Source organism: Corvus brachyrhynchos, unplaced genomic scaffold (genome assembly GCF_000691975.1).
Source record: "Corvus brachyrhynchos isolate BGI_N302 unplaced genomic scaffold, ASM69197v1 scaffold281, whole genome shotgun sequence".
Lineage (NCBI taxonomy): Eukaryota > Metazoa > Chordata > Aves > Passeriformes > Corvidae > Corvus > Corvus brachyrhynchos.
The window spans coordinates 1176675-1200318 of NW_008236509.1; the positions used below are offsets into that span (position 1 = coordinate 1176675).

The 23644-nt window shown below is 48.4% G+C and overlaps 1 protein-coding gene across 3 annotated transcripts in view; it reads left to right on the top strand.

Moving 5' to 3' along the window:
• MICAL2 (microtubule associated monooxygenase, calponin and LIM domain containing 2) overlaps positions 1-23644 on the top strand; it is a 107682-nt gene that overhangs the window by 69946 nt on the left and 14092 nt on the right. For all 3 annotated transcript variants that reach the window (XM_017726308.1, XM_017726309.1, XM_017726310.1), the window contains 5 exons: positions 7253-7445; positions 10439-10611; positions 11665-11739; positions 15640-15737; positions 17445-18774. In XM_017726308.1, the coding sequence (XP_017581797.1) occupies positions 7253-7445; positions 10439-10611; positions 11665-11739; positions 15640-15737; positions 17445-18774 (1869 nt within the window). The remainder of the gene's footprint in view (positions 1-7252; positions 7446-10438; positions 10612-11664; positions 11740-15639; positions 15738-17444; positions 18775-23644) is intronic.

A 23644-nucleotide genomic window follows, 5' to 3' on the forward strand; every position in this document is an offset into this window, starting at 1 on the left:
TGTGGTTTGGTGTGTGGGGACCCCCAGCCTGGGCAGATCAGGAGTTCTTGGAGTTGTTTTCAGGACCAGCCTCCCCACAAATACTTTGTTCCTGACCACCAGTATCCTGAGCATGTTGTCGCCCGAGGAAGAAAAGTAGATATAATTTTAAAATTTGTTGTTTCCTGGCTCTGTTTGTGCTTTTCACCTGCCTTCAGGGATGTTCTCTGGGTTTGTGTGAGTTTTCATACTTTGGTTGACTCAGTGAGGTTCGCTCCCCTTTTCTTCTTAATGTGGGGTTCCCATTTGGTCTGACTCACTTTAGCCAAGAAATCCCACGGGATTTCCATAAAAATGTATTCCCCTAACATGACTTAAAACCAGCTATAGAGGAGGAGGGAGGAGAAATGTGAACACTTCTGGCTGTTTGTGGCCCAGCAGCATTGGCTTAATGGGGAGACGGCTGCAGCTGCCTTGGCTGGGGATTTTCAGTGGAGCATCTTTGACCATTTTTGTCCATGCTGGACAGAGGCACGTGGGGAGCTGCAGCTCCTGAGAAAAGCCGATCAAAGCCAGCTGCCCTGAGCCAGCTGGTGTCCGAGCCGCTTGGCACGGCGCTCCTGGTGGGGAGGGGAGTGATTTTTGGCCGAGTCCAGGCTTTGTGCCATTGTGGGCGGCAGGCGCTTTGCCTGCGCTGGGGAGGAAACGCCTGACCCGGTCCAGCTGCCCCGGCAGGAGCTTGGCTCTGCCCGAAGCTGGCTGGGTCCCAAGCCCTTGTCACCTCGTTGCCAGGTCACAGCAGTGTGCTTTGCCCGGCGCTGGCTCGGCAGATGACTCAGAAGCAGCAGCAGAGCCCGCACGGAGCCAGGCTGCCCTGTCAAGCAGGACTCGCAGCAGGGACAGCATCTCCTGCTCCTCTGGCTGGTGGCCCTGGCGCTGGGGGTCGGGGCGCTCAGATGCTGGAGCGATCAGCGCCTTACAAGTGGTAACCAGAGAAGGTGTCAGAGCCGCCCGCGAAGCCCCGCGTGGGTGGGTGGGCGCTAAGCCCTTCGGAAAGGGCCGCTCCTCTGCCGCGGCTGCGGTGGCACGCTGCTTCTGGGCGCGTTTCTCAAGGGCACCCGTGCCAGGGGCTCCCGTGGGATCGCGGTGTTCTCATCAGCTAAGCAGAACCCATTGCAATTGCGCCTCCAAGCCTGGCGTGACAAGGATCTGACACCGATCCTGCTCCTCCGTGCAGCCGAATGGGCACGGCGTGTGCGAGACGGGGACCCCTCTGTCCCTGAGCCGGGCTGGTGCGATGGCAGAGCCTCTGGGACCAGGAGGAGGGATGCGGTGATGCATTTGTCTGGTTTGCATTAGCAGCGGGAGCTTGCCTGCTGGTGGACGGCGTTCAGCAGTTTGTTAGTCACGGAGGGGCAGTAAACAGCTCAGAGGTTTGGGCTTTCAAAAACCTGCGCTGGAGATTTTTGGCAGAGCAGTCTAGGAGAGCTGGTGCAAGACCATGAGGCAGCATCAGTCCTGGATTTGGGTCTGTGCAGCTCAGTGCCCCCTGCAAACGCTCCCTCGGCCCCGACAGGGACGGGCAGTGGCAGCCTGCGGTGTGGGGAGGGGTTCATGGCACAGGGAGGGGTCCCTATGGCTGCACCTCTCCCGCTTGGCTTGAGCCAGAACAGCACAGCTGCCTGAGAGCCCCGTGGGAGACCTGCCCTGTGTATCCGCGGGCATAAACTGCCTTAAACTCACTCCAGGAGTGAGTAATTGCTTCCAAAATTATTGCAAGCTTTCAGGCTGTAGGAATATTCATGTAGCTCATGTCTGTAACAGGCAGCACAATACAGACAAGAAGGATCTCTCCACAGCTGTGGACTGTCAGCTCTGCCCTCATACCCAAGGAAGAAAGGCAAACCAATGCATTAGCAAAACCTCTTGAGATCCCAGAGTCCCCAATCCCACAGCCCAGGAGATTTCTCCATTCCTGTTTCTGGGCATTGGGATGACTTTGGCTCTCCCCACTGTGGGGACATAAGATTTCACTGCCAATGTTCCTGCCTTGGATACAGAGCCTTTGCAGGACAGTGATGCTGCATGAAGGCCTTGCTGGATGCTGAAATGCATCCAGACCACTGAGGTTGCTGTTACAGAAAGTTATTTAAAGAAGAAAAAAGGCAAAAATGCTTTTTAGGTTATGGTGGATTATCTCTGTGTAAGCACGTGAATTTTGCAAGCCTGTCATTAAGAGAATCAGGGTTGTACTGAACTTTGAGTGAGCAGAGGGGCCGTGCTGAATTTGCCTGCTTTTGGTTAGCATGAGCTTCCTGAAGGCTCAGGCAGGGAGAGCATCTCCAGAGAGATGAAGGGAAAGGTCTTTCATAATGTCGTTGTCCCTCACTGCTGCATCTCTGACTCACTCGAGGCCTGGTGCAGACATTGCTGTCTCAAATGCAAAGGTGAGCTGGCAGAATATTGAATTAAAACAGTTGGCATGACACTTAATGCAGAGAAAAACTGTTTTACTGGGAAGGGGTTTATGTTCGTCATTGGGGTCTGCAGGGGCTCTTAGGCTAAGCCCATAGATTGCAATGAGTTTTGACCAGCCCTGACCTCTGGGTGAGAGCCAATCCAGATATAAGCTCTGCAAGCTGAAACCTTAGGAATACTTCCCAGTCCCCACAGGGTTTAGCTAAATCCTTGCCCTGTAAGGAGCAGTTGTTTCTCTGCCCATGTGAGGAGGATGAGGTGAGTTTTGAAATACAGACAAAGGAGAAGTTGTTTTTATCCACATTTTTCATCATGTTTGAGTGGGAAGGCCAGATGAATACATGATTGTTCTGTTCAAATCACTGACTGTATTGCTGCTGTTTAAGTAGCTGAAGGCAGCTAAGCTTCACCACTTGCATTAAAGAAAAATTTAAAACCCCAACCACCAAACAAACAAACAAAAAAACCCCATGAAGCCTAAAGCCATGTTATTTGCCCTCACTGCAAGTCAGTCAAAGACCAGGATGAGAAGGATCATCATATGTGGGTGACAGTGGAGTAAGGAGGAAGTTAACAGCTGAAGGAGTGGAAAACATGAATTCCCTTAATCCTATCAGCCCTTTGGACAGCAAGCTGGAGCTGTGTAAGTGTAGACCCTAAAGCAGCAGGAACACCCCGAGTTGTGGTGGCTGTAGGACCTGCAGCTCCTGGCCAAGCAGAGCCAAGGGCTGCCCTCACCCCTGCGCAGGACAGCCCCAAAGCGCTGGCAGGATTTGGGAGTTAGCAGATTGGCTCCTTGCCTGGCTCAGGGAGCTTCGGCACCCAGAGAGCGCGCGTCAGCCGTCGTCAGGAGGTTTCCCTTTACCTGGCTGCTGAGGGACACCCGTGGCATGTGCTGCCTGTCCCTGCAGCCGTGCTTGTGTGACAGACCTGCTCTGACTGTGACACCTTCCCATGGCTTGTGCGTGCTCCTCCAACCCCCTTCCGTGGGTAAAGTGAGTGTTTTGGCAAAGGATTGGCAGGGACTTCTGTCCAAACCGTGCTGTGGAGCAGGCAAATCCCATGCTGGAAGTCTTTAACATGCTGAGGCATAGGGAATAGGAAATGTGAAGTGAGCACGATGGAAATGAAGTCAGACCTTACGCAAATGCTATTTTAGGGACTGCTTCCTGAGGGCTGGGGTTCCTCTGATAACGCCCCGTGCTGCAGAGGTCAGTGGCATGGCACCAGTGTGCACAGGCAGGAAACAGGGCTGTGCCTTTTCCATCCTGCACACGGGACACCTCTTTAGCTTCTACTTTTTATAAAGTTCAGTTCCTCTGACTCAGTCTCTTGGCTTCTAATAGAAAATCTCCTGTCCTGGGGAGGAAGTGATTAGGGCACTGGAACATCTCTCTTATGAGGACAGGCTGAGAGATTTGGGCCTTGAGGACAGATAGCTGAGAGGGGACCTCATCAAAATCTCTAAGTATCCGAAGGGAGGGTGAAAAGAGGGCAGAGCCAGGCTCTGTTGGTGATGCTGAGCAATGGGACAAGAGGCAGTGGGCAGAAATTGGTGCACAGGAAGTTCCACCTGAACACGAGGAAGAACTTCTCTACTGTGCAGTGGCTGTGCAGAGGAACGGGTTGCCCAGAGTGGGTGTGGAGTCTCCCTTGCTGGAGATACTCAAGAGCCATCAAGTACAGCCAGGCACAGGCTTAGGGAAGGACTCAAGTAGTAGCAGCCTGAGGTCCTAGCAGTCTCAGCCTGCAGTATGATGGGAATCAGGGCACTGAGGTTTAGAGCCTGATTTCCACCCTGAAGGCAGAATTCCAGAAAATCAGGGTCCTGCTGCTCAGCCTTGCTGTGCTGCCGTCTCACTGAGTTCCTTGCTGGTGCTGCAGGGATGGGTGGCTGTTCAGGATTCAGGGAGAGCTGCGAGGCTGGAACTTTCTGAATCTCCTGTTTCTAATTTAGCCTAACATCAGTTCAGGCGCATAAATGTGTGCCTCACCTTTGTGTAAGTACTCAGCCTTTGGGCTGATTCAGCAGAAATCAGTTCCCACAGCCCTTCTTATCTAACTGTGCAAAATAAGAGCTTTAAAGAAGCCCCAGGTTTCTTCTGAACAGTTTGTTTGTATCAGAACATAACTTCTCCTTTTTGGTACTGCTCAAACACAAGCGGCAGCGCTGGCCTGCGGCAGAGCCGCAGTGGTGGCCGGCTGGATGTGTTTGCATTGCTGTGGGGGAGCAGGTAATGATTGCCAGGTGGGATCCAGGCCTGTGGAGCTCCAGGCTTTTTTTTGTTTGAGTTGGCCACACTCTTCCCCCACGGTGCTTACACGAGGCCAGCAGCAGCACATCCCTGCTGCCCTGAACTCGGTCCGGACCCCCGTTGTCCTCGGCGATTGGAAACTCCACTGCTTTTTAGGAGGGACCAGTTGTATGGTGTAACATCCTCAGAGCCCACAAAAACTCTGGTGATGGGGCATCTGGAACATCTCTGCTTTCTGTTTGAGCCTGTTAGCCGAGGTACAGCGCTGCGATGAGGGACAGCAGTACTAACTTTAAACTTTCCAAGTGCCCTGCAGAATGTGTGAGCCAGTGTTGATGTGCTCATGTGGGTGTCCCACACATTAAAACACCAAGATGGTCCAGTCTCTGCTTTTGTGGAGCTCAGTGCAACATAATTTATTCAATTTATATGTCACAATACAAATACTGATAAAATATGTTAGTAAGGAGTGGGTTTGCTTTCAAATCCTGGACTGGTTTGGGTGGGGAGGGACCTGCAGAGGACTGGTCCAACCCCCCTGCCATGGGCAGGGATGCTGCTGTGGGATGCTGATCTTCATCCTGGTTGGTATCACTGTGGATGTAAACTTAGCTTGCTCAGAAAGGACTCGGCTGTCCAACAGATTGCTGAGAGGGTCAGCTTGTGGAGTTCAAGAAGGGGAGAGATTGTGATGCCAGAAAGAAATTTAAACAACCAGAAGAATGCAATGGAAAAAAAGCAAGCACAGAAATCTACCTCTTCAGAGAGGTAATGGTGCCATCCATCACTGTCATCTGGTGTCCTGGATGACACCCTGAGGTCCTTCACCAGCTCTGACTATTACATGTCCCTAGTGATTGGAAATTGGATGTGTAGCAAGCTATTGCAGAGGGATGGGTTGACTGGAAATGCGATCACATTCAGGAGCCATGCTGGGAATCACTGTAGGTAGTCTGTCTGTCTGTCTGTCTGTCTGTGGTTTTGATGGTCTCCAGCTGTGTGTCTGTTAGTCATAAGCATGTTTTCTCCTCTTTCCTGTTAGCGTGGCAGGGAAAGCATTAGTGCGTGGGGTGGGAAGGGAACACGCTGAGGGTGCAAGCAAATGGCAAAACTGACTTTCTTTAGCAGCCACTTGAAGTGACTTTGGGCAGTGCTTATTGCCAGCATGGGTACAGAATTTACAGAAAGAGCTGGAGAACTATTATTTGGGTTTGCTTGCTCTGATTTGCATGTAAAATGCACCATCTTTTAAGGAGAAAGTTGGGTTGAAAGATTTGAGTTTTACAAATTGGCTCACAACACTGGCTTCTACTCAGCTGCTGGAGCCCACAGCATCTTTGGGTGGGCGGCCTGGCTAGGCCAAAGTAGAAGTCAGACATAAAAATCAGAGAGGCATGAATTTCTTCCCATTTCCCAGAGGAAATGAAACCCCTGCAGTCAGGAAACACATGGCTGCTGTGGTGCTATTGAGCTGGGTGTAGGGGCTGAGCATGTTCTAGGTAAAAGCTCTTGCAAGGAGAAGGATGGGGTGAGTGCACTCCTGCAATAAATGGAGGCGCTGCAAGTTAAATAAGAGTTTAATTGATGTTAACTAGATGGTTTGCTCCAGTCGATGAGAAAATAAGCCATGTACCAAGTTAGATTTTTTTCCCCGCTCATACAGGTGTAAATTAGAAGCACCAGTGTTGAATTGGATGCACTAAAATCACCACACAGGGGCAGTGAACCAAGCAGAGCCACTCTCCTGGAGCTTGTCATTTGTCCATTCTGCACCAAGCCCCAGGGAAGCTTTGCAGCTGATATGTTTGTATTTGCTTGGGTGGGAGATTGTGGATAGGTGAGGTTGCTCAGAAATTGAGGATTTCACAGGGAGAGATGAACTCCTGTCTCAGTCGCCTGGGGTGAGCGGGGAAACGTGGCTTTATTCTTTATTCCCCCTGTCTGAATGTGAAGTTCAGGGATAGTGCTGTTTAACTGCTGGGATGCTGCTTCTTTTCACAAATCAGGGTCTGTATTTGCTGTATGCAATCAAAACTAACCTGAAGGGTCTGCGTTTATTTTGCTCACTCCCTCTGTCCTAAACTGACCTAAACTTTCGGTGTGAGGCTGAAGGTTCAGCCACCCAAGCAAGGCTGGTTCATCTGCCTTCTGCCACACACACAGGTCCATAAGGGGCTGGAAAAGAGCCCATAAATCCCTACTTGTGTGGCTGGCACGTGTGGCACTGCTGCCACCAGGCACCAGGCTGATGTCCATCCCACTGAGCAGTGCAAAGACCCGCAGCTGCCGAAGCTGAGGCTGCTCCTGAAGTTTCCTTCTCTCTGGATCCAAGCTGAGGAGCTCTGACAGGGCTGTTCTGGGCTGGAGGGGTGTTTTTGCTACGCCAGGCTGTCTGTGCACGCACCTTTCCTGTGCCTCTGGGGACAGCACAGGACCCCACGCAGGAACCACCAGCCAAGGACCACTCAAGTGCAGGGGTGAGGTCCCCCGTGGACTCCCTCCTCCCCTAACACCCTGCTGTCACCTTTGTGCCTTCCCAGGCTGCTGCCTGCCCGTGGCTCACGAGCCCACCTCCCCCAAGAAGGCGAAGAGCATCCCTAAACACCACGACCTGGAGAGCTGGTTCTCACCCCCTTCCCCCGAGTGGGCCATCGTGAGGGTCATCCCTGAGGAGGAGATGACTGAGCACAACCTCCTCGCTGTTCGAGTCATGGTCACCAGCGATGCTAGCAGGTACTTTAAAATACAAGTAAACCTCTAAGAGCAGTTTGGTGTTCTCTAGAATGCTAAAGAAAATCGTAACAAAATATAGAACTGGATGTATGTACAACTGGGTGGGTGGGGGAAAAGAACCAAACAAAAAATCCCCCACAAATGCTCAGGATAACAATTGTTCTTAACCACAGCCACAAATCCCCCCAGGCACATGAATCACTTTGCAGGAAATCTTCAAACATTCACATCCCACACAGAGGCCTGAATCAGAGGGATAAACATTGCTGTGATCAGCTTGGGTTCAGCTCTTGGAACTGATGGTTTTTGGTGCACAGGGATTTGGGCAGTGGGTGTGTTGTGGCCAAAGGTGCATCCTGTGACCTGGCCACCTCCCCCCCTTGGGCACCATCCTGCAGCTCCACACCCTGGGCCTCTCCTGGGTTTTAAGAGCCTGCCCATCCCTAAGAAATCTGAAATTTGATGAACCTTGGGGAGCTCTCAGAGGAAGCCCAATTTCTACATACACATTAGAATATATTTGCTTTTGGGCAGGATTCTGTGGGAGTTTGTTCCATCTAAAGATTAGACTGGTATCCCCTGACTAAAGCAGTTTTCCTTACTGAGAACTAAAAATTAAGAGGGAGAGTGAAAAAAATAAAAAAAAGCCCAAACCAAGACCAGCTGTTGCAAGCACTGCTGCTCTGTGGGGAAGCTCGTTCAGATTCCTGACACCCTCCAAACACCTGTTTGTGGTGCTGTGTGTAGGTTTTGGAGAGCAACCTGGCTCTGAGGTTGCTCAGAGGACTCTGAGCAACTTTCTGCTATTCCCTGAGGTGGTTTGAAACAGGGTTTGTGCTCTGTGCGTGGGTCTGGCTGCTCTTACAGGGAAGGATGAACCTATCCATGGGGAAGAGATGAACACAGGGAAGGGTTTCCTGCCTGCTTAGCAGCTCCCCTGCAGAGCATGTGCTTGCATCCTCCGCTAACACCCTCCGGCTCATGGTGCCCTGGTGGCATCCAGGCAGTGATGAGAGCTGGCTAATCCCCTGATCTGAGGGATCAGCTCCTTTCCTGCGGCTGGACAGCAGGGCCCCTGGCTCCCTGCCAGCAGGATGTGGCACAAGGGGTGACAGCACATCTGTCACCAGCACAGCGGGTGCCAGGGGCTCCGAGGCCAACCTCCCGCTGCACCCTCCGGCTCGGGCTGCTCCGGCAGGACTGCCCCTGCCTGGAAAGGGGGACAAGAGAAACAGCAAGTGACAAATGGCACTGCTGAGCTGGCTGCAGGGAACTCGGTGGGACTGGGAAAACGAGCAGCTCGGTGACACAGCTTTGCAGTTCAGGCTTTAGGTACTGTGAGTAATGACCCCCATTGCAGCAGAGATGAGAGGAGAAACCTCATGCTATAGCACTCAGCTCCTTGCTGGCCAAGGAAAATACACGTTCTGCTCCTTAAAACAGAAAGATATAAATCAATGTTAATGGCAGGGCTTTTTTTTTTCCTTTAGTGTGGCCCTCTGCCTGATCTCAGTGTGGTATCTCTCCATCCACGCAGAGTCTCAGCTATCAAAGCCTTCACATACGTATATTTTTACATATATATATATCTGTATCTATCTATTTGTTTGACACTGCTTGAAAGTCAGCTTAAAAAGCATGTTTTAGCATGAAATGGATGGCCACTCTGATGCAGCCTGTCAAGAGAGCAGCACACCTGGAGAGGTGCTCCCTTCCCTGCTGTCTTGCCTGCCCTGGCCTCCCAGTACTGCTGGTTTGTTCTGGGTGAAGCTGGGACACAGGACTGGTGGGTACTACCCAAATGCATGGCTTTATAGGGTCTGCAGCCTCCCTTTACCTCTTCTTCCTCCTGGGCTATGCCCTGGGCTGTCCCAACAAAACTTTGCTTTCTGCTGTATAAACACGAAGCAGCGTTCTCCTGCCATGCCAACAGGACTGCTCGTGCTGTGAGCTCCTCGTTTTTTGAGGCACAGCTATTAATCATCACAGTAAATCTAAGAATTAGGTTGGCAGTATTGTTTGCATTTAAAAGAGGCTGAGTGGGATCCTGCTGCACTCATGCATGGCAGTGGGAATGTGGTCACATCAGAAGGGCTGACGGTGTCTGTTCCCCATAGTCTGGACTTCAGAGATGAAAGAAATGGCCTGATTATTAGAAAAAGGGCTAATAATCACCTCAAAGAGTTGCTCTGCCCCGAGGCAAGGTCATGATGTGCATGTCATCCACACGTGTGTTTGTGTGGTGTATTTTTAATTACATTTACACAAGGGGATGCCACAATCTGCCTCTGTGATCAGCTCAGGTGCCTCCCTGTGCTGCTCAGTGTTGCATGGGCTGGCCCAGTGGCTCCTGCAAAAGAGGAGAGTTTGTTTCCTTGATCTCTGCAGACACCTTTTGCACATTTGAAGGCTGCTTAGGTAGCTTCACTCAATCCTCCCTCTCTAGACTAATGCTTACAATTTTCTCCACCTTCTGGACTCTGCCTTGCTTGCTGGGCCCATGGCTCTCCTCATGCCTCTCCTCCGGACTCCTTTCTCCTCTTATTTTCAAAAATCTGCAGGAAAAATGTGGAAAGTGTAGAGTTTTGCCCCTCGTGCCTTGTTTCCAGGCCAATTACAGCGTTGCAAATGCTGTTTCCCTTACTTCATCCTGCTGTACAGCCTTGGAGGCAGAAGGGCCTGGCCTTGCTAACCAAGCAGTGAGGACTTTCACCCCAAGTCCCTCTCAGCAGCACTTTGATTCCAGGTGCTGAACGTAGTGGCTCTGGGTGTGAATCCAGAGTCTGATGGGAATGGGGGTAGCTCAGCTGTGGAGTGCCTACAGCAAATTACAGTCCTGTAATAACAGTGATGAAAGCAGGAAAATGAGGACATCAGCTCTGGGTGCCAAACACCTCTTCCTCTGAAACACCCACACTGCTGTCAGTGCTGATGCCAGTGCTTGTTGCACCCCCTGAAATGTCCCACTTCCATCTTGCCCTTTTCCCCTGTAGCTCTGAGCTGGAGTCTGATTTCAACGGTGACTCCTCGAACTCTGAGGTGAGCGAAGGACAGACCTCGCTGCTGGAACCCCCCGCCTGCTCCAGCCCCATCCAGAGGTGGGCACAGCTCATCAGGAGCCCTGTGGTGCCAGAGGAAACCTCCAAAACATCCAAAGTGGCTGATGGTAAGCAGTATCCTGACCTGGGGGTGCTCCAGCAGCCTCTCCTGAGACAGGCAGGGCTGGGGGGGGAGATGTTTCAAAGTGGAGGCTTTTCCCTGCAGTGTGGCCAGGTTGTGCCTGTTAATGGTGTCTTTTGGGGGAGTTTCTGCCTTTTTGGTGCTGTAACTGAAGCACCATTTCCGTGGTGCAGGATAACCTGGAGGAGTTGTGCCTCGTGCTTGGCTTGCAGGGGTGGGGTGAATGTTCTCCCACTGGTATAATGTTAGGATGTTATTAGTCAATGCAGTATCTGCAGCACTGCCTAGGCAAGGGTGATGCTGGGAATCACTAGAGAGCTCTGCTTGGGAAAATTTATGTTTCTGCAAGTAGCTGCTTAAGGTTTTTGTATCCAGTGAAAGCACAGGGAGGAAAGGATATAGCTAGTAGGGAGGTGGGGAGAGGTATGGGAACAATCTGCCTTCAAATGGAAACTCTTGTCTGGAGCTGGTCAGAACTAAAAGATGTGCTAAAAACAGCCAAAGAAATGGTTCTGCAGAAAATAAAAGGCCACCAACACTCGTTTCTTCCCATCTCCCACTACCCCCGCAGCCATATATGCATTTTTAATCCAAGCAGAAAAGAGGGAATTTCATACAGCAATTTAAATCAACTCTTGAATAATGGAGTCCTTGTTTAAGGCAAAAGGACAGCAGCGGACCCCAAAATGTGCCCAGCAGCATGTGACTCCATGTAGCCACTAAAGAATTTTATCCTCTTTCTTCCCCAGTTTCACGCTGTCCCCCATCCCTGGCTGCTGAGGTCGTTTTCCTGCCCCCAGCCCCGAGTGGGTTTGGGATAAGTGCGAGGGTTGCTGAGCTCCGCGCTGGGAGCTGCTCCCGGTATCCCGCGGCGGGTGCGCGCTGCCCTCTCCCGGCTGGAGGCTGCTTGGAAAGCTGCCCCCCCGCCGCCGGGGATTTGGGGTTCTGTTCCTCCGCTTTTCTTTTCTCCCCAGCTCCATTTCTGCCCTCTGGCTTTTGCTGCATTAGCTGACCCTGTGTCCCTTCTGTTTCTGCTCAGCACTCCAGAGAGCCAACAGTTTTCAGTCCACGGCATTAAATAAGTATCAGAATTGGAGGAGAAAAATCCAAACGAGTGAGTAGAGCCTGAGAAGTGATTGTATTTTCTATTCATTCTGTTTTCCTGCCTTTTAGTTTTCTGTTTCCCCTCCTTTCCTTTAGGATTTTTATATTTTGGTGTCACTAGTTGAGAAAACAGGGATATCTAAAACACCAAATGTTTCTTTTCCATTTTCTTACCCTCAAAAGAAAAATTCCCTTTCTGTGTGACTATGCACAGTTCTCTGTGTAACTATACCCATCAGCAAGTGGTGTCCACTTTAATTCTCCAGATGAGAACACTCACTCCTATCCCAGAGCTGCATATTTTGTCTCTAGCCCTGCCTGCACTGATTGCTTTTGATCAGGTGGGATGCTGGCTCTAACCTGGTGTCACTCATTAGAAATGCTCCTGGAGGTGCCTGTTGACACACTTCCACAGGTGCTCTGTCACCCCTTTTCTGTTGGAAAAAAACCCCCAGGTGATATTTCTGGGCTGGTGAAAGGGAGAAAGCCAATCCCAAGAGATGAGCTGGTGAAAATAAGTGTTAGTGATCCTTGTCCTCTAGCAGTTTCCCTTGGTTTGGGCTGACCTGTGGGAATCACACAGGAGGGCAGTGATTTTGACAGAGGTTGGATCTGTGCTCTGTTCACTTCTGGTCACCCCTCCCAGCTGAGGCTGCATCCAGGTAACCTTTCTCCTGGGCTGGAGTCCCCAAACAAGACAGCCACCCTCGGTTTCACCCCTGCTGCTTGGGGCTGTGTTGCCCTCCTGCCTTGGCACAGCTCCTCAGCAAGTGCACGTGCTTTCCTCCCAGCCCCTAGGGACTGGCAGGTTCCTGCTGGGATTGGCCTCACCAGTATGGGGCTGGGTGAGCTTACCAGCATCCCAGAGCCCCTCAAAGCTCTGCCAGAAGTGCAGTTGTACCTGGGAGACTGGGGTGTTGGCAGGCTGGAGTGTAAAACATGGATGTGCAGCAGCAGGAGGGCGGGATCTGCGCATGTGACCGAGTGCCATGGTTTCTGAGCACGGAGACAGTGGGTTTTGGGGAATGCTGGTGACAGCTGCTCTTTAGCCCTGCCCTAAGCTGCCCTCTGCAACGAGGGGGATTTCTGCTGCTGTTTAGGGTCCCAGTTGCTTTCAGAGAAGTTATGGCTCTGCTTCTGAAACAAGTAGGATCCCTGTGCCCATTATGGGACCAGTGCTCAAGCAGAGGCTTTTCGGCTTGCTTGCTTTGGATGCCTGAAGAAAGCTTTGAGGTTATTTGCAAGTACCCACTGTGGGATGAATTTTTATATCTCAAACAATGAGATAAGATGCATTTCCTCTTCCTGGCATCAGCCTTGCCTTCAAGTCAGGTGCACATGAGCACTGTCGCTACCCACCCACAGTCTCTGGGAGGCCTCCAGTGCCTCACATCTGGAATAACTCAGTAAATCTCAGTAGAGTATGCACAGGGCTGTTTCATGGTCCTGAGAGGAGGCCCCCACCAAGCTCAGCTTCCTCCCCTGTGAGGGTCTGTCCCTGGAGAGGCAGCTGTGGCAGGCAGACAGGCAGGACAGGGCTGCATTCCCTGGGATTCCCTGCACATCTGAGCCATGAGGCTTTGCCATGCTCTGAGAGGCTGCATGGGGTGTCTCACCCAGGGGAAGGCTCCCCCATGCCGAGGATGAGAAGGTGGAACAGGCTGTCCTCAAAGTCTCATGGCATCTGTGTCAGCCTTGGCTCTGCCTCTTGAGAACTGTAAAGCATGGGGGAATTGGCATAGACATCAGAGTTTGGCTCCACCAAAGGCTTGGATTTAAAGTCTTGCCTTAATTGATCTCAGTTTTTAAAAGATCAGTCAATAATGATGCTTGATCCAGGTTTGAGCGCGGCGTAAGACAGACTGTGAGAAAGGAAAGCAGAGAAGACTGGACGGGGTGTCACTCTTAATTTTGACTGATTTTCAGCTTGCTCTCAGCAAGGGCATCACTTAATGGTTTGCCAATTAATTTTCCCATCATGGTGTTAAAATCTTCCATGTGCCTCAAGGGCTCTAGAGGGAGCTAAAAGCCTTTGTGAGGGGAGCAATGTGCTGCGTGAGTCTGCCTGAACCTCCAGTATGCTGTCAAAATGAGGTGTAAAGCACAGTCAGCACACACTGGGAGCAGAATAAAGGCTTTTTTTACTCTCTGGAGGAAGACTGTAAGTCATAGTTTCTATATTTAATCCAATTTGATTACAGGAATTCATATGATCATCAGTCACATGAAAAAAATCTGTCTCCTTTTCAGACATATTTCCCCAAACACATATGTTTCATAAACAGCACGGGGTAGGCAGCCAAGGAGAGGAAATCAGTGTCACGGCTGTATTGGCTGCGAGGCTCAGAGCAGGATATTACCTTTCAAAACCTTTAATCCCCATCGCACGGCCACAGGGAACGCCGTGCTCTTAATTTATCTTGGGAATTTGGGCCAAGCAGATCATGATAGTACCCTAGGGAACTTTTTTTTTTTCCCTAAAATCCTGTTTTGAAAGCAAAGCTGAAAATACAGGTTCAGCATCTTGGTGGGAATGAAACCGTTTTCCCTGTGACAGATGGTGGGCTATGGCTTTGTGTGGAGCAATGTTCTCCCATGCGCAGGCCCTGTCCTTGTGAGCACGCCCATGAGAGCTGGGGTGGGAAGCAGTTCTCCCCATGGGCACAAGCAGACTCCTGGGCTGGGGGTTTTATGCCCTCATCAGTGTTCTGGCTGTTGCTGCTGCAGCACTTGCATTTCCCCTCGGTGTCCTGAACCATGACATTTGCTCATGTCAGGAGGCTCAGGGCCTTAGTGGATCAGGCTGAACCCACCTGGCTCATTTATGCAGGTGGTGGTGGTGGCTTTTTTATCCTAACTGTGGATTGCCATGTTTTCCTGTAACTCAGTTACAGGATATAAAGGTCAGCCCCTGGTTGCCATCCCTGCAGGAGTTCCTTAACAGGCTCCAGCAGAGTGTGTCCCTCTAGTCTTGATCCAACATGACAAGTTGCATCAAGATTGGGTATGAAGAGGTGAGACACTGAGAGGAAAGAAAACTCGGCCTCCCTGCCTGGCTTGCCTTTGTTGAAGCCCACATGCAGGAGCTGTCCTCTCTCTCTGGAGTGTTGCTTTTGTCCTTACGCAGCTTTTAATCCCTATGTAGAAGACCCAAAGTTTGCTTTGGGAACCTGCATGGATTTCAGAACTAATGCTTGGGTTTGGGAGTTAATAATTGAGCTAGAAATATACTTGTCATGTTATAGCTAGACATGATAATATCTTGGATCAGGGATACTTTTGTTTGTCCAAAGATTATTTATTATGCAAAATTCCCACAGGCACAAATATTGGAAAGTTCTCCTGACTTCCTTCAGGTGCAAGTTGCCTCCTTTAGCAATTATTTACCTTGCCTGTCCTAGGGGAGCCCCCATCATGCTGCCTGTTGTCCCTGCTTGGGAGACTGCAGCATTTTTTCTGTCCTTACTGCCTGCAGGTGGATGCATTTCTCATTTTTTTTCCCATTCTGATGGACAGCCCTTTCAGAAGTCATCCATTTCCTTCATTTCTTGGAATTACCCAAAGTTCAAAAGTCACAGGTTGTTTTGACTGCCTGTGCTTCTGAGGCCCAAAGGCCCTCTAAAGAGGGTTGGTTTTCCAGAAAGTTTCCTGGAACTCAAAAGCTGCTTCACTACATCCAGCCAAAAAGTGGAAGCAGTTCAGGTCCACTGCTGAAAATATCCACATGTGTTTGGCACAGCATGCACACACACATGTGAGCGAGGCCATAAACTTCCATGTTGTAGGTTAGTTCTTCAGGTTTAACTCTATCCAGGCGGCTGTTTAATCTTCTACTCTTGTTCTTTAATTGCAGACTTCACTTAAGACAAAGTCAATACCAATGTGAGGGTAAAAGTTGTGTCTCTTGCAGGCTTTCCTCTACTGTCGAGCAAGAAACCTGGGCTCCGCTGGAAGGAGAGCTCAGCCAGCTGTCAGAGTGGTGCTGAAGAGGAGCACTCCCAAACACAGGTAGGAAGGGGAACTGTGCAGGGCAGAATGATTGTAGCTGCTGATAGGGCATGTCTGCTCTCAGCAGGCTGCCTCTGCTCCCTTAGATAGTTTTGGTCCTCACAGTAACCACTGAGGTTGGCGTTATACTTGTGCTGCAAGTAGGGAAGAGACTTGGATTTGATGTAATCATTCCCAAATCAAGCAGCTGTGAGACTCAGGCCTTGATCACACGAGGAGTTAGCCACTAATCTGTTGCACCAGTCACAAAATCACAGAATGGAAAAGGGCTTCACATCTCCCACTGCTCAGGAGCATCTTCTGTGTCCTTCAGGACCTAGGACTTCCATGGTGTTTTCTGGGTTTTTTTAATGTTGGGGTTTTTTTAAGGATGAGGAAGGGTGGGCCTGCCATCAGCGCAGCACTGCAGCAGGAGGAGTCATGACTGACCATCCCGAGCAAAGGGCAGCACGTTCCCGGGCTCCCGGAGCCAGGTGGAGCAGGGACCAGCCCACATCCTCCATGCCCTGGACAGTTGTCCTCACCCTTGGGTTAAACATAGCTAGAATTGCTTGACCTCAGGGCCTGTGCTAGGAAAAAATCAGCTCTTCCACATCCACAGTGGTGGCTGAAATCCGGTGCAGGACAATGGGGCCAGGAAAGGAATGTCCCAGGAGAGCAGAGCTGCACAATGCTCCCTGGCCATGCTGTGCATGAGGAGAGGGGACTCCATCAGCTCCTGCTCTACAAGCACTGCTTAGTGGCCTTTTTCTTACTCTAAAAAGCGAGGAATAAGAGGGTGTTTATTTGTTTATTGTGTTTCTTACATTTTGGTATCTGAGGTCCTGGCCAATAATAATTTTAGTCATCAAACAGAAGTGTGAAACGGAGTGGAATCATTATTGCCTTACTTCTGATGCTTCTGGGAAATGAAAAGTCAGATTAATGGCTTCACCCATGTGAATTTGGGTATCTGGCACATAAATGGAAGCAGGAATTCAATCTTCACACCATCCATTATCACACAGCACTGATGATAAAATGCCTCCTTTTTAAGACGGAATGAAGAACTCTAGTTTTGTCTGCTGGCTACATAAAATGGGTACTTATCCCTGTTACTATCTTCAGCAGAAGATTTTGGTGGCTGGAGTAATGAATTTAAACCTTTACCAAAGGAAAAATAATCATGAGAGAGAACTAATTGAATTGTTCAAAACTACCATCTTGCATTTTATAATCTTCTCTGGGTCACTTCTTTCATTCCTACCTGTGCTACATAAACATGCAATATTATAAAAACATTTGGAGAGGATGGATAATGGTCTCTTGTGCTTGCTCAAAACTCTTAAGGTGATGCAACTGGAACACACACAGGAGAATAGAGCAGATCTGCTCTTGTCTGTTTTCCTGGGGATAGGACTGTTTCTTTCTAAGGAAAATATTAAAGGTAATTCATAAAGATATGACAGATTCTTTGCATGGATAACATTATTTTTAGACTATTAAAATTTCCAGTAGTATTAGATTTCCACTCCTAGAGAAATATTAGTCCTTTGGGGGAAAAGCTTTTCTTACATTATCATTTACATATGTATTTGTGTACAAATTAAATATTATGTTCATTACTATTAAGATTAAAATGGATTAAAGTATTTTATGAAATAGAAGCTACACAAAGCAGTATTTTTATATCCCTAAAATAGTAATTTTTTTTCATGCACTTCACAGTTGGTTTCTTGCAATAAGCCACCAGAAATTACAAGAGGACATTCCAAACCCTGCAGCCCAGTATTTCAAAGAAAAGAAGCAGCCAGGGAGATGATGCCTGAAGACACACATCACTCTGTTCCCCACTGTCCTTTCCAGGGCAGCACCACAGGTTCTCCATGGACCCCTCTTGGGAATGGGACACCAGCTGCTGATTTTTATGAGCCTGAAGACACAGATAGTGACACTGGGACACACTCAGCCTGGGACTGGATGGAAAAACCACAGAAATCTACCTCTGAACCAGAGGATTTTAACAGGAAGACAAAAGTGCTGTCATCTCTGGATTTGAAAGAGAAAAACTGCAAAAATACCAGGCACCCAGAAGAAAAGCTTGAGCAAGAGTTAAAGGAGGCAAAAAAGAGGCTGGGGCTTTGTAGTCAACAGCAACCCTTGTATGGCTCAAACAGGACAGACTTGGGTGGGAGCAGTCCAGGGTATGGAAACAACAGAGCCCCGTGGACCCTGGAGAAGAAGGATGCTGGCTGGACAAAAGAAGTGTTCAAACAATCCCGTTGTCCTGGGCTTCTCTTATCTGCAGATGGTGCTCCACCAACTTTGTCAGCCGACACAAAGGATGCTCTGAGGATTCCAGATGTGGTTTCCAGGGAGCATGCAGCCGGCCAGCCAAAATCCCCACTGAGGCTCATAGCCAATGCTATCAAAAGATCCATTTGGGAGCCTCTAACCTTGACTCCAGAAGGACTAAAGCAGGACTCAGAGAGCAAAGTCAAAGCCTCTTCAGAACAAGTTTTCTTCAGCTTCCCCAGCACTCCTGGGTATTCCCTAAGCCAAAGGAACAGGAACAACAACAACACTCAGTCACAGGATCCTAAAGTAAGGGAGTGGGCAGGAAAATATTCAGGAGATGGGAGCCCTTTCTCAAATCCATCTCATTCTTCTTTTGGCTCTGAAGAGATATCTCTAAGGGATTACAAGGAAGAGGTATCCTTCACACCCTGCAGACCTTCCAAGACAACCCATATACCTCAGAAATCAGTTTGCACTAGGATGGAGGAAGTCCCAGGACTCCTAGAAAGGTTTACCTTTGAAGACCGTCCTCTAGGGGCTCCCATGGATGAGATGTGTATCTGTAAGGAAAAGTCCACGCTTCTTTCATCTCCAGAGCCCAAGAACTCCTTCAAGGACAGTCTGGATGACTCTGCACAAAAAGGGTCACTCTTCCACAGAGTGAGAAGTAAAGCTCGTGAAAGGGAACGGAATTCCTTGGTGTCATCTCTGCCTGTCATGAAGGACCATTCTCCAGAAAGGCTGTGTTATCCTTTCACAGGTGAGGACCTGAGTGGAATTACTTTGTTATTATTACTGTTATGATTATTATTATTACTATTATTATTGTGTAATTGCACTTAACCTTCAGAAGACCTGTGCGTGATCATGCAAGCACATATCTATTGTGCATTATATTTGATTTCTAGGTACTTTCTACTTAAGGACACTTAATAAATACATTTTTTGGCTAGAGTTTAGGAGTTGCTACAGATTTAAAGAAGCAGAGTGGATTTGCAAGCAGAATGCAGCTCACTGGACCCAAGTTTGGTTTGCTGCTCTCTGCTGTTCAGACACATTTGGATCAGGGAATTCTACTCAAGAGGTGGAAAGGGTAGCAAGGCATCCCAGCAAGGGATGCTGGGCAGAGCAGCTTCTGTGGTGACACTGAGTGGTGGAAAGAGGACTACAGCAGGCAAGCAGAAGGATGAGCACCAAAACCTCCAGTTTCTGCCGTGCAGGGTACATTTGTTTTTCTTCCTGTGAGGAACCAGAGACTGAAGCACTGTGGTTGCAACAGCAAGAAGCTTTGCTCTGTTTGTGCTTTCTCAGCAGGTGTCTCCTCAGCTCTGCTGTCAGAGTGACTGAACTGTGGACATACTTTTGGGAGCTTTGCAGTGTCATTAATATCCCCTTTAATTTGAGAGGAGAGAGCAACTTATTGACCTCCTCTGACCTATTTGTGAGTCTATCTGGGCAGTGATTAAAAGGCATCAATTTTCAAGTTTGCTTGCAAGAGCAAGGTTGGTATTACAATTGCAGACAAGTCCAAGAAATATTGATGTCAGACCAAGAGCAATCTGAGTAATCTGAGCATAGGCTCAGAAAGAATTAAGTGCAGCACAGATTCAGGTATGAAACATGAGGCATGAGGGCTGCACCCACCTGTCTTTCTCTGTGATCCATCTTTCCACTGCAAAAAGTCTCATATATAACTAAATAACTACTGAGTTTTGTCAACATACCTGTTTGTTTCTTACCTTATTAAACTGCAGCCCAAACTGTAACCCCAAAATTGCTGCTGTACAGCAGCAATAAAATCTGTATGCAGAACGTAAAGTCACTGTAATGTTCCCAGTGAGCTGCCAGATCCTTTTGCAGCCCTTCTGCTTCAGAACTGCCACACACTGTGGGGAAGATAGAGTGTGTAAGCCACTTGATCTGGAGCTCATTAAAACTGATAGAACAACTCCTGCTGTCGCTCCTGAATTTTCGGATTGGATTCTTGGAGCATCCTTTATCTAACAACTCACAAAACCAGGCATTCCCACTGAGCCAGAAGATGCTAAGGACTGCACTGAAGCCACAGAGAGTTGCTAGTTCACACTTCTCCCTGTGGTCTTAAATGGGAGGCCTTTTCAGAGTCTGTGCCTCATCACTGCCCATCAGCTGAGCCAACCTGACTTGCTCTTAACTAAATGCATTACAATAATTGGTATGTTGTGCTCCAACTAATATGGAAAAAAATTCTTGTAAGGTTTGAATAATGCTATGCCTTATTGATGTTGAGAATATTTTGGAAAAACATGCAGGTGTAACATGTTGCATTCCTCTGCTGTGCAAGCCAGAAGAGTAATTATTAAATTATTACACTTATTAAATATAGGAAATGCAAAGTCTGTTTAGGAAAAAAAGGAAAATGAAGCTCAGATCTAGCCATTTGCCCAGTAGTCTGTTATCTTCAGTGTTTCAACATTGTAGCTCTCAGAAGTTTTTAAAACATTCATATTTGAGTAAATCAAACTGGTAAAGAGCTGAGTCCTTCTTGGCTCTCAAAAATGGCATTTGTGTCTCATACAGGCCCTTGTCAGAGGCCCAGGCTTGGCAAACTTTAGTCATGAAGTGATGACAAGCTCTAGCCCACATTTCTTGTTATTATTTTCCTCTCTTGAAATTTACCACAACTTTCAGAAAATTTCTTTAATGAAAAAAACAATTACTCCCAGCACCTTGCAGAAGCCAATTTAATGAGACTCCTTCTAATACTCCTCTTGGCTCCTTGCAGTAGGGCTTTCCTATCCTGTTTGGGGCCAAACTTGTTCTGTGCAGGTATGGTTGGTATTACATCACACTGCTGTTTTCTCCCTCAGTGGCTTGTGGATCCAGAGGATGAGCTGGGTGATGAAAGTCCATGGGCTTGAGATGAGCCTGGGCTAGCTCATGGCAGAGAAATCCCCTGGGGAGTAGGCAAATATTTGGAAACCACTTCTGATATTTAATATGTTCTGTCCTCCTGTCCTTTCCTGCCACGTGCTCAGCCCCCAGCTGAAGCTCAGCAGGAACTTAACACCTGCAGTTGCACCTCCCATATGGGTCATTCTAGTTTCTGATATCCAGACCTAATTTTAAGGCTTTCTGCCTAACACTTTCCCTCTGTTTCATAAGAGTTCGTCCTCAGAGCCACTTGGAAATTTGGGGCTGTGCAGAGATCCAACAGACAACTTGTGTGGGACAAAGACAAAGCTTACTGAGTTAAGGGGGGTTCATGCACACTTTTCAGGGAGAGACTGGTTTTAAAAAAAATAAATCCAAAGCCTGCCTGTAGAATATACAGCTGTCCACAAATAACCACACTGGGGTTCCTAAGTGCTGTTCTAGATTTTTGATTTACTGCACAAATATCTTGAAGGCTTTTGTCCTTTGATGCTTCCTTTGTGTTCCAACCTGCAGTAAACTCCCTCACTAAAAAAAAACTGATCAATAAAATTGTTCAATTACATGGCTAACTGTTCCCCCCTAATCCTACTTGCCCTTTTGAAATTCAAAAAAATGCCGAAGTGCCATTTTAATTACTGATACTTTAAGCAGGATAACCAATTCAGCTGATGAGAAAATTTAATGTGCTATGAACTCACTTTGCTGATTTTGTGCACCCCTAGACTGAGAAGGGATTGCCTACAAATGTTTCAGGTTCCCATTGCTGCATCGTTGTGCCACGGAAAGTCTGTGTGTTGGCAGTGTTCTGCTCAGTGAGGACACTGCTCTTGCACTGATTTTGTATTTTAGAAGGGCAACTGAGGCACTAGAAGATTAATTGCATGCATAAGACCACAGGAGAAATCTGTGGAGAAGCAAAGATGTGAAACCAAATAGCCAAGTCCTCTCCTTCTAGTGGTCATTCTACTGAATTTCTACTGGACATTCTTTTCATTTCCTACCTCATGCCAGCTTCCATCTGGTTTTGGACACCAGTCCCCCTGGAGATATGTGTAACTTTATCTCTCTCTTTTGTAAAACACTGAAGTTCTTACAGTGGTCATGATTAACTCCCATGACTTTATAAAAATATGCAGTCTTGGACAGTTACAGAGGAAGCCAACAGATTAATATAGCATTATGTTATCAAAACAGTTCCTGCTCCAAAACATTGTGTGTATTTAGGCTGCAGTCACTACCATGACACAAAAACACCCGAGGAAAGAAAGGGAAGTGAGCTGTGACAGGCAGATTGACACCAGTGGTCGTTTCCCCTAGAAACCTCCAGGACAATCAGTAGTGCTCCCACATCTAACACAAGGGATCACCTTATAAGCTTCTTCATGTGACACCTCCCTCGTTTTTCAGAGGACCTCAGGTTTCCTGGGAAAATGAATACCTTGGATGTTCATGTTAAAGAAGAGGTTCTCAAAAGCATTGCACTTTCATCCGAGGCCTTGTTACATGGGGAGGGAAAGCTCTAGTATAACATATGCTAATTGGGAAATTAGGAGATGCTAGAGTACTTAGGAAATAAGAAATACATAATAAATAACTCCCAAGCTGAAGGAATGAGATGCCTGGAAAGTGAAAATCCAAGGTTAGAAGACTTGAGTTAATATTTGGAAAAGAACCTGCTTTTTTGAGATCAGTTCTGTAGCAGGTTGAGCTTTAAGGCTTGGCATATTTGGAGGCAAATTATTATCATCTAACTTTAGTATTGCAGTTCTAAGTTTCAGATTTTAATGACTCAGTAAAAGTCCCTAAGTTTGAATGTTTTTATGTTTGTTTTGTCAAAATTCTCACAGCTGTTGGCTAAGTTCTGCCTATCCCACTCTATTTAGTTTGAGGGGTTTTTTGGGTTTTGGTTTGGGGCTTTTTGTTGTTTGTTTGTCTTGGTTTTGTTGCCTTGAGGTTGAAATTTGCATCTGGGGTACACTTTAGAGCATATTTCTGGTCTCTCTCACAAAGAAACAGCCGAAGAAAACAGGATTTGGATATTGGGGTCCCTTGAAAGGGCGAGGTGTTTTGGAGCAATCTGAATGGCTTTTCTCTGCAGAGCAAGGTGCAAATACCTGGCTCTCCACAGCAGCGAGGCATTGGGAGGACTGGGAATGCTGTGAATCTATTCTGTACACAGGCATCAGATTCCTTGTGCTCATGAGACGGCCCTTGGAAGCCTTTGGGGAGGTCACTGACCCTCTCTCTGTTCCAGAAAGGCAGAGAGTTCCCGAGGCACACGCCCAAGGGAGGAAGCAGGTGCCCTTGTGTTGGAGCAGGCTGCTTCTCCTCCAGACCTTGTAACGCCTCCTAAATTATTGATATCCCCCAAAGGGGCGGACAGGGGAAGCGGTCACTTATTCCCAGCACAGCTGAGAGAAGAAAGGGAGTGTGTAATTGCTTGTGTTTCCAGCCCTGCTGGGCTGCAAGGTTTGCCCTTTGCATATTGTGGAATTTGATTTCTCCAGTGGCAAGACCGCAGGGTAGTTACTGCAAACTTTTGGTTGCACAGGGAGAAGCAAGGTGGGTGAGTTTCCTCATTAAAGAAGCAGTGGCTGATGCCCCCACACCTGCGGAGGGCTGTGTCTGACTGTCCCTGCCGGGGACAGAGGTGGAGTGCAGCAGTCCTGTGCAGAGCAGGGGCAGCGTGTGGCAGTGGTGTGGCTGCAGCACTC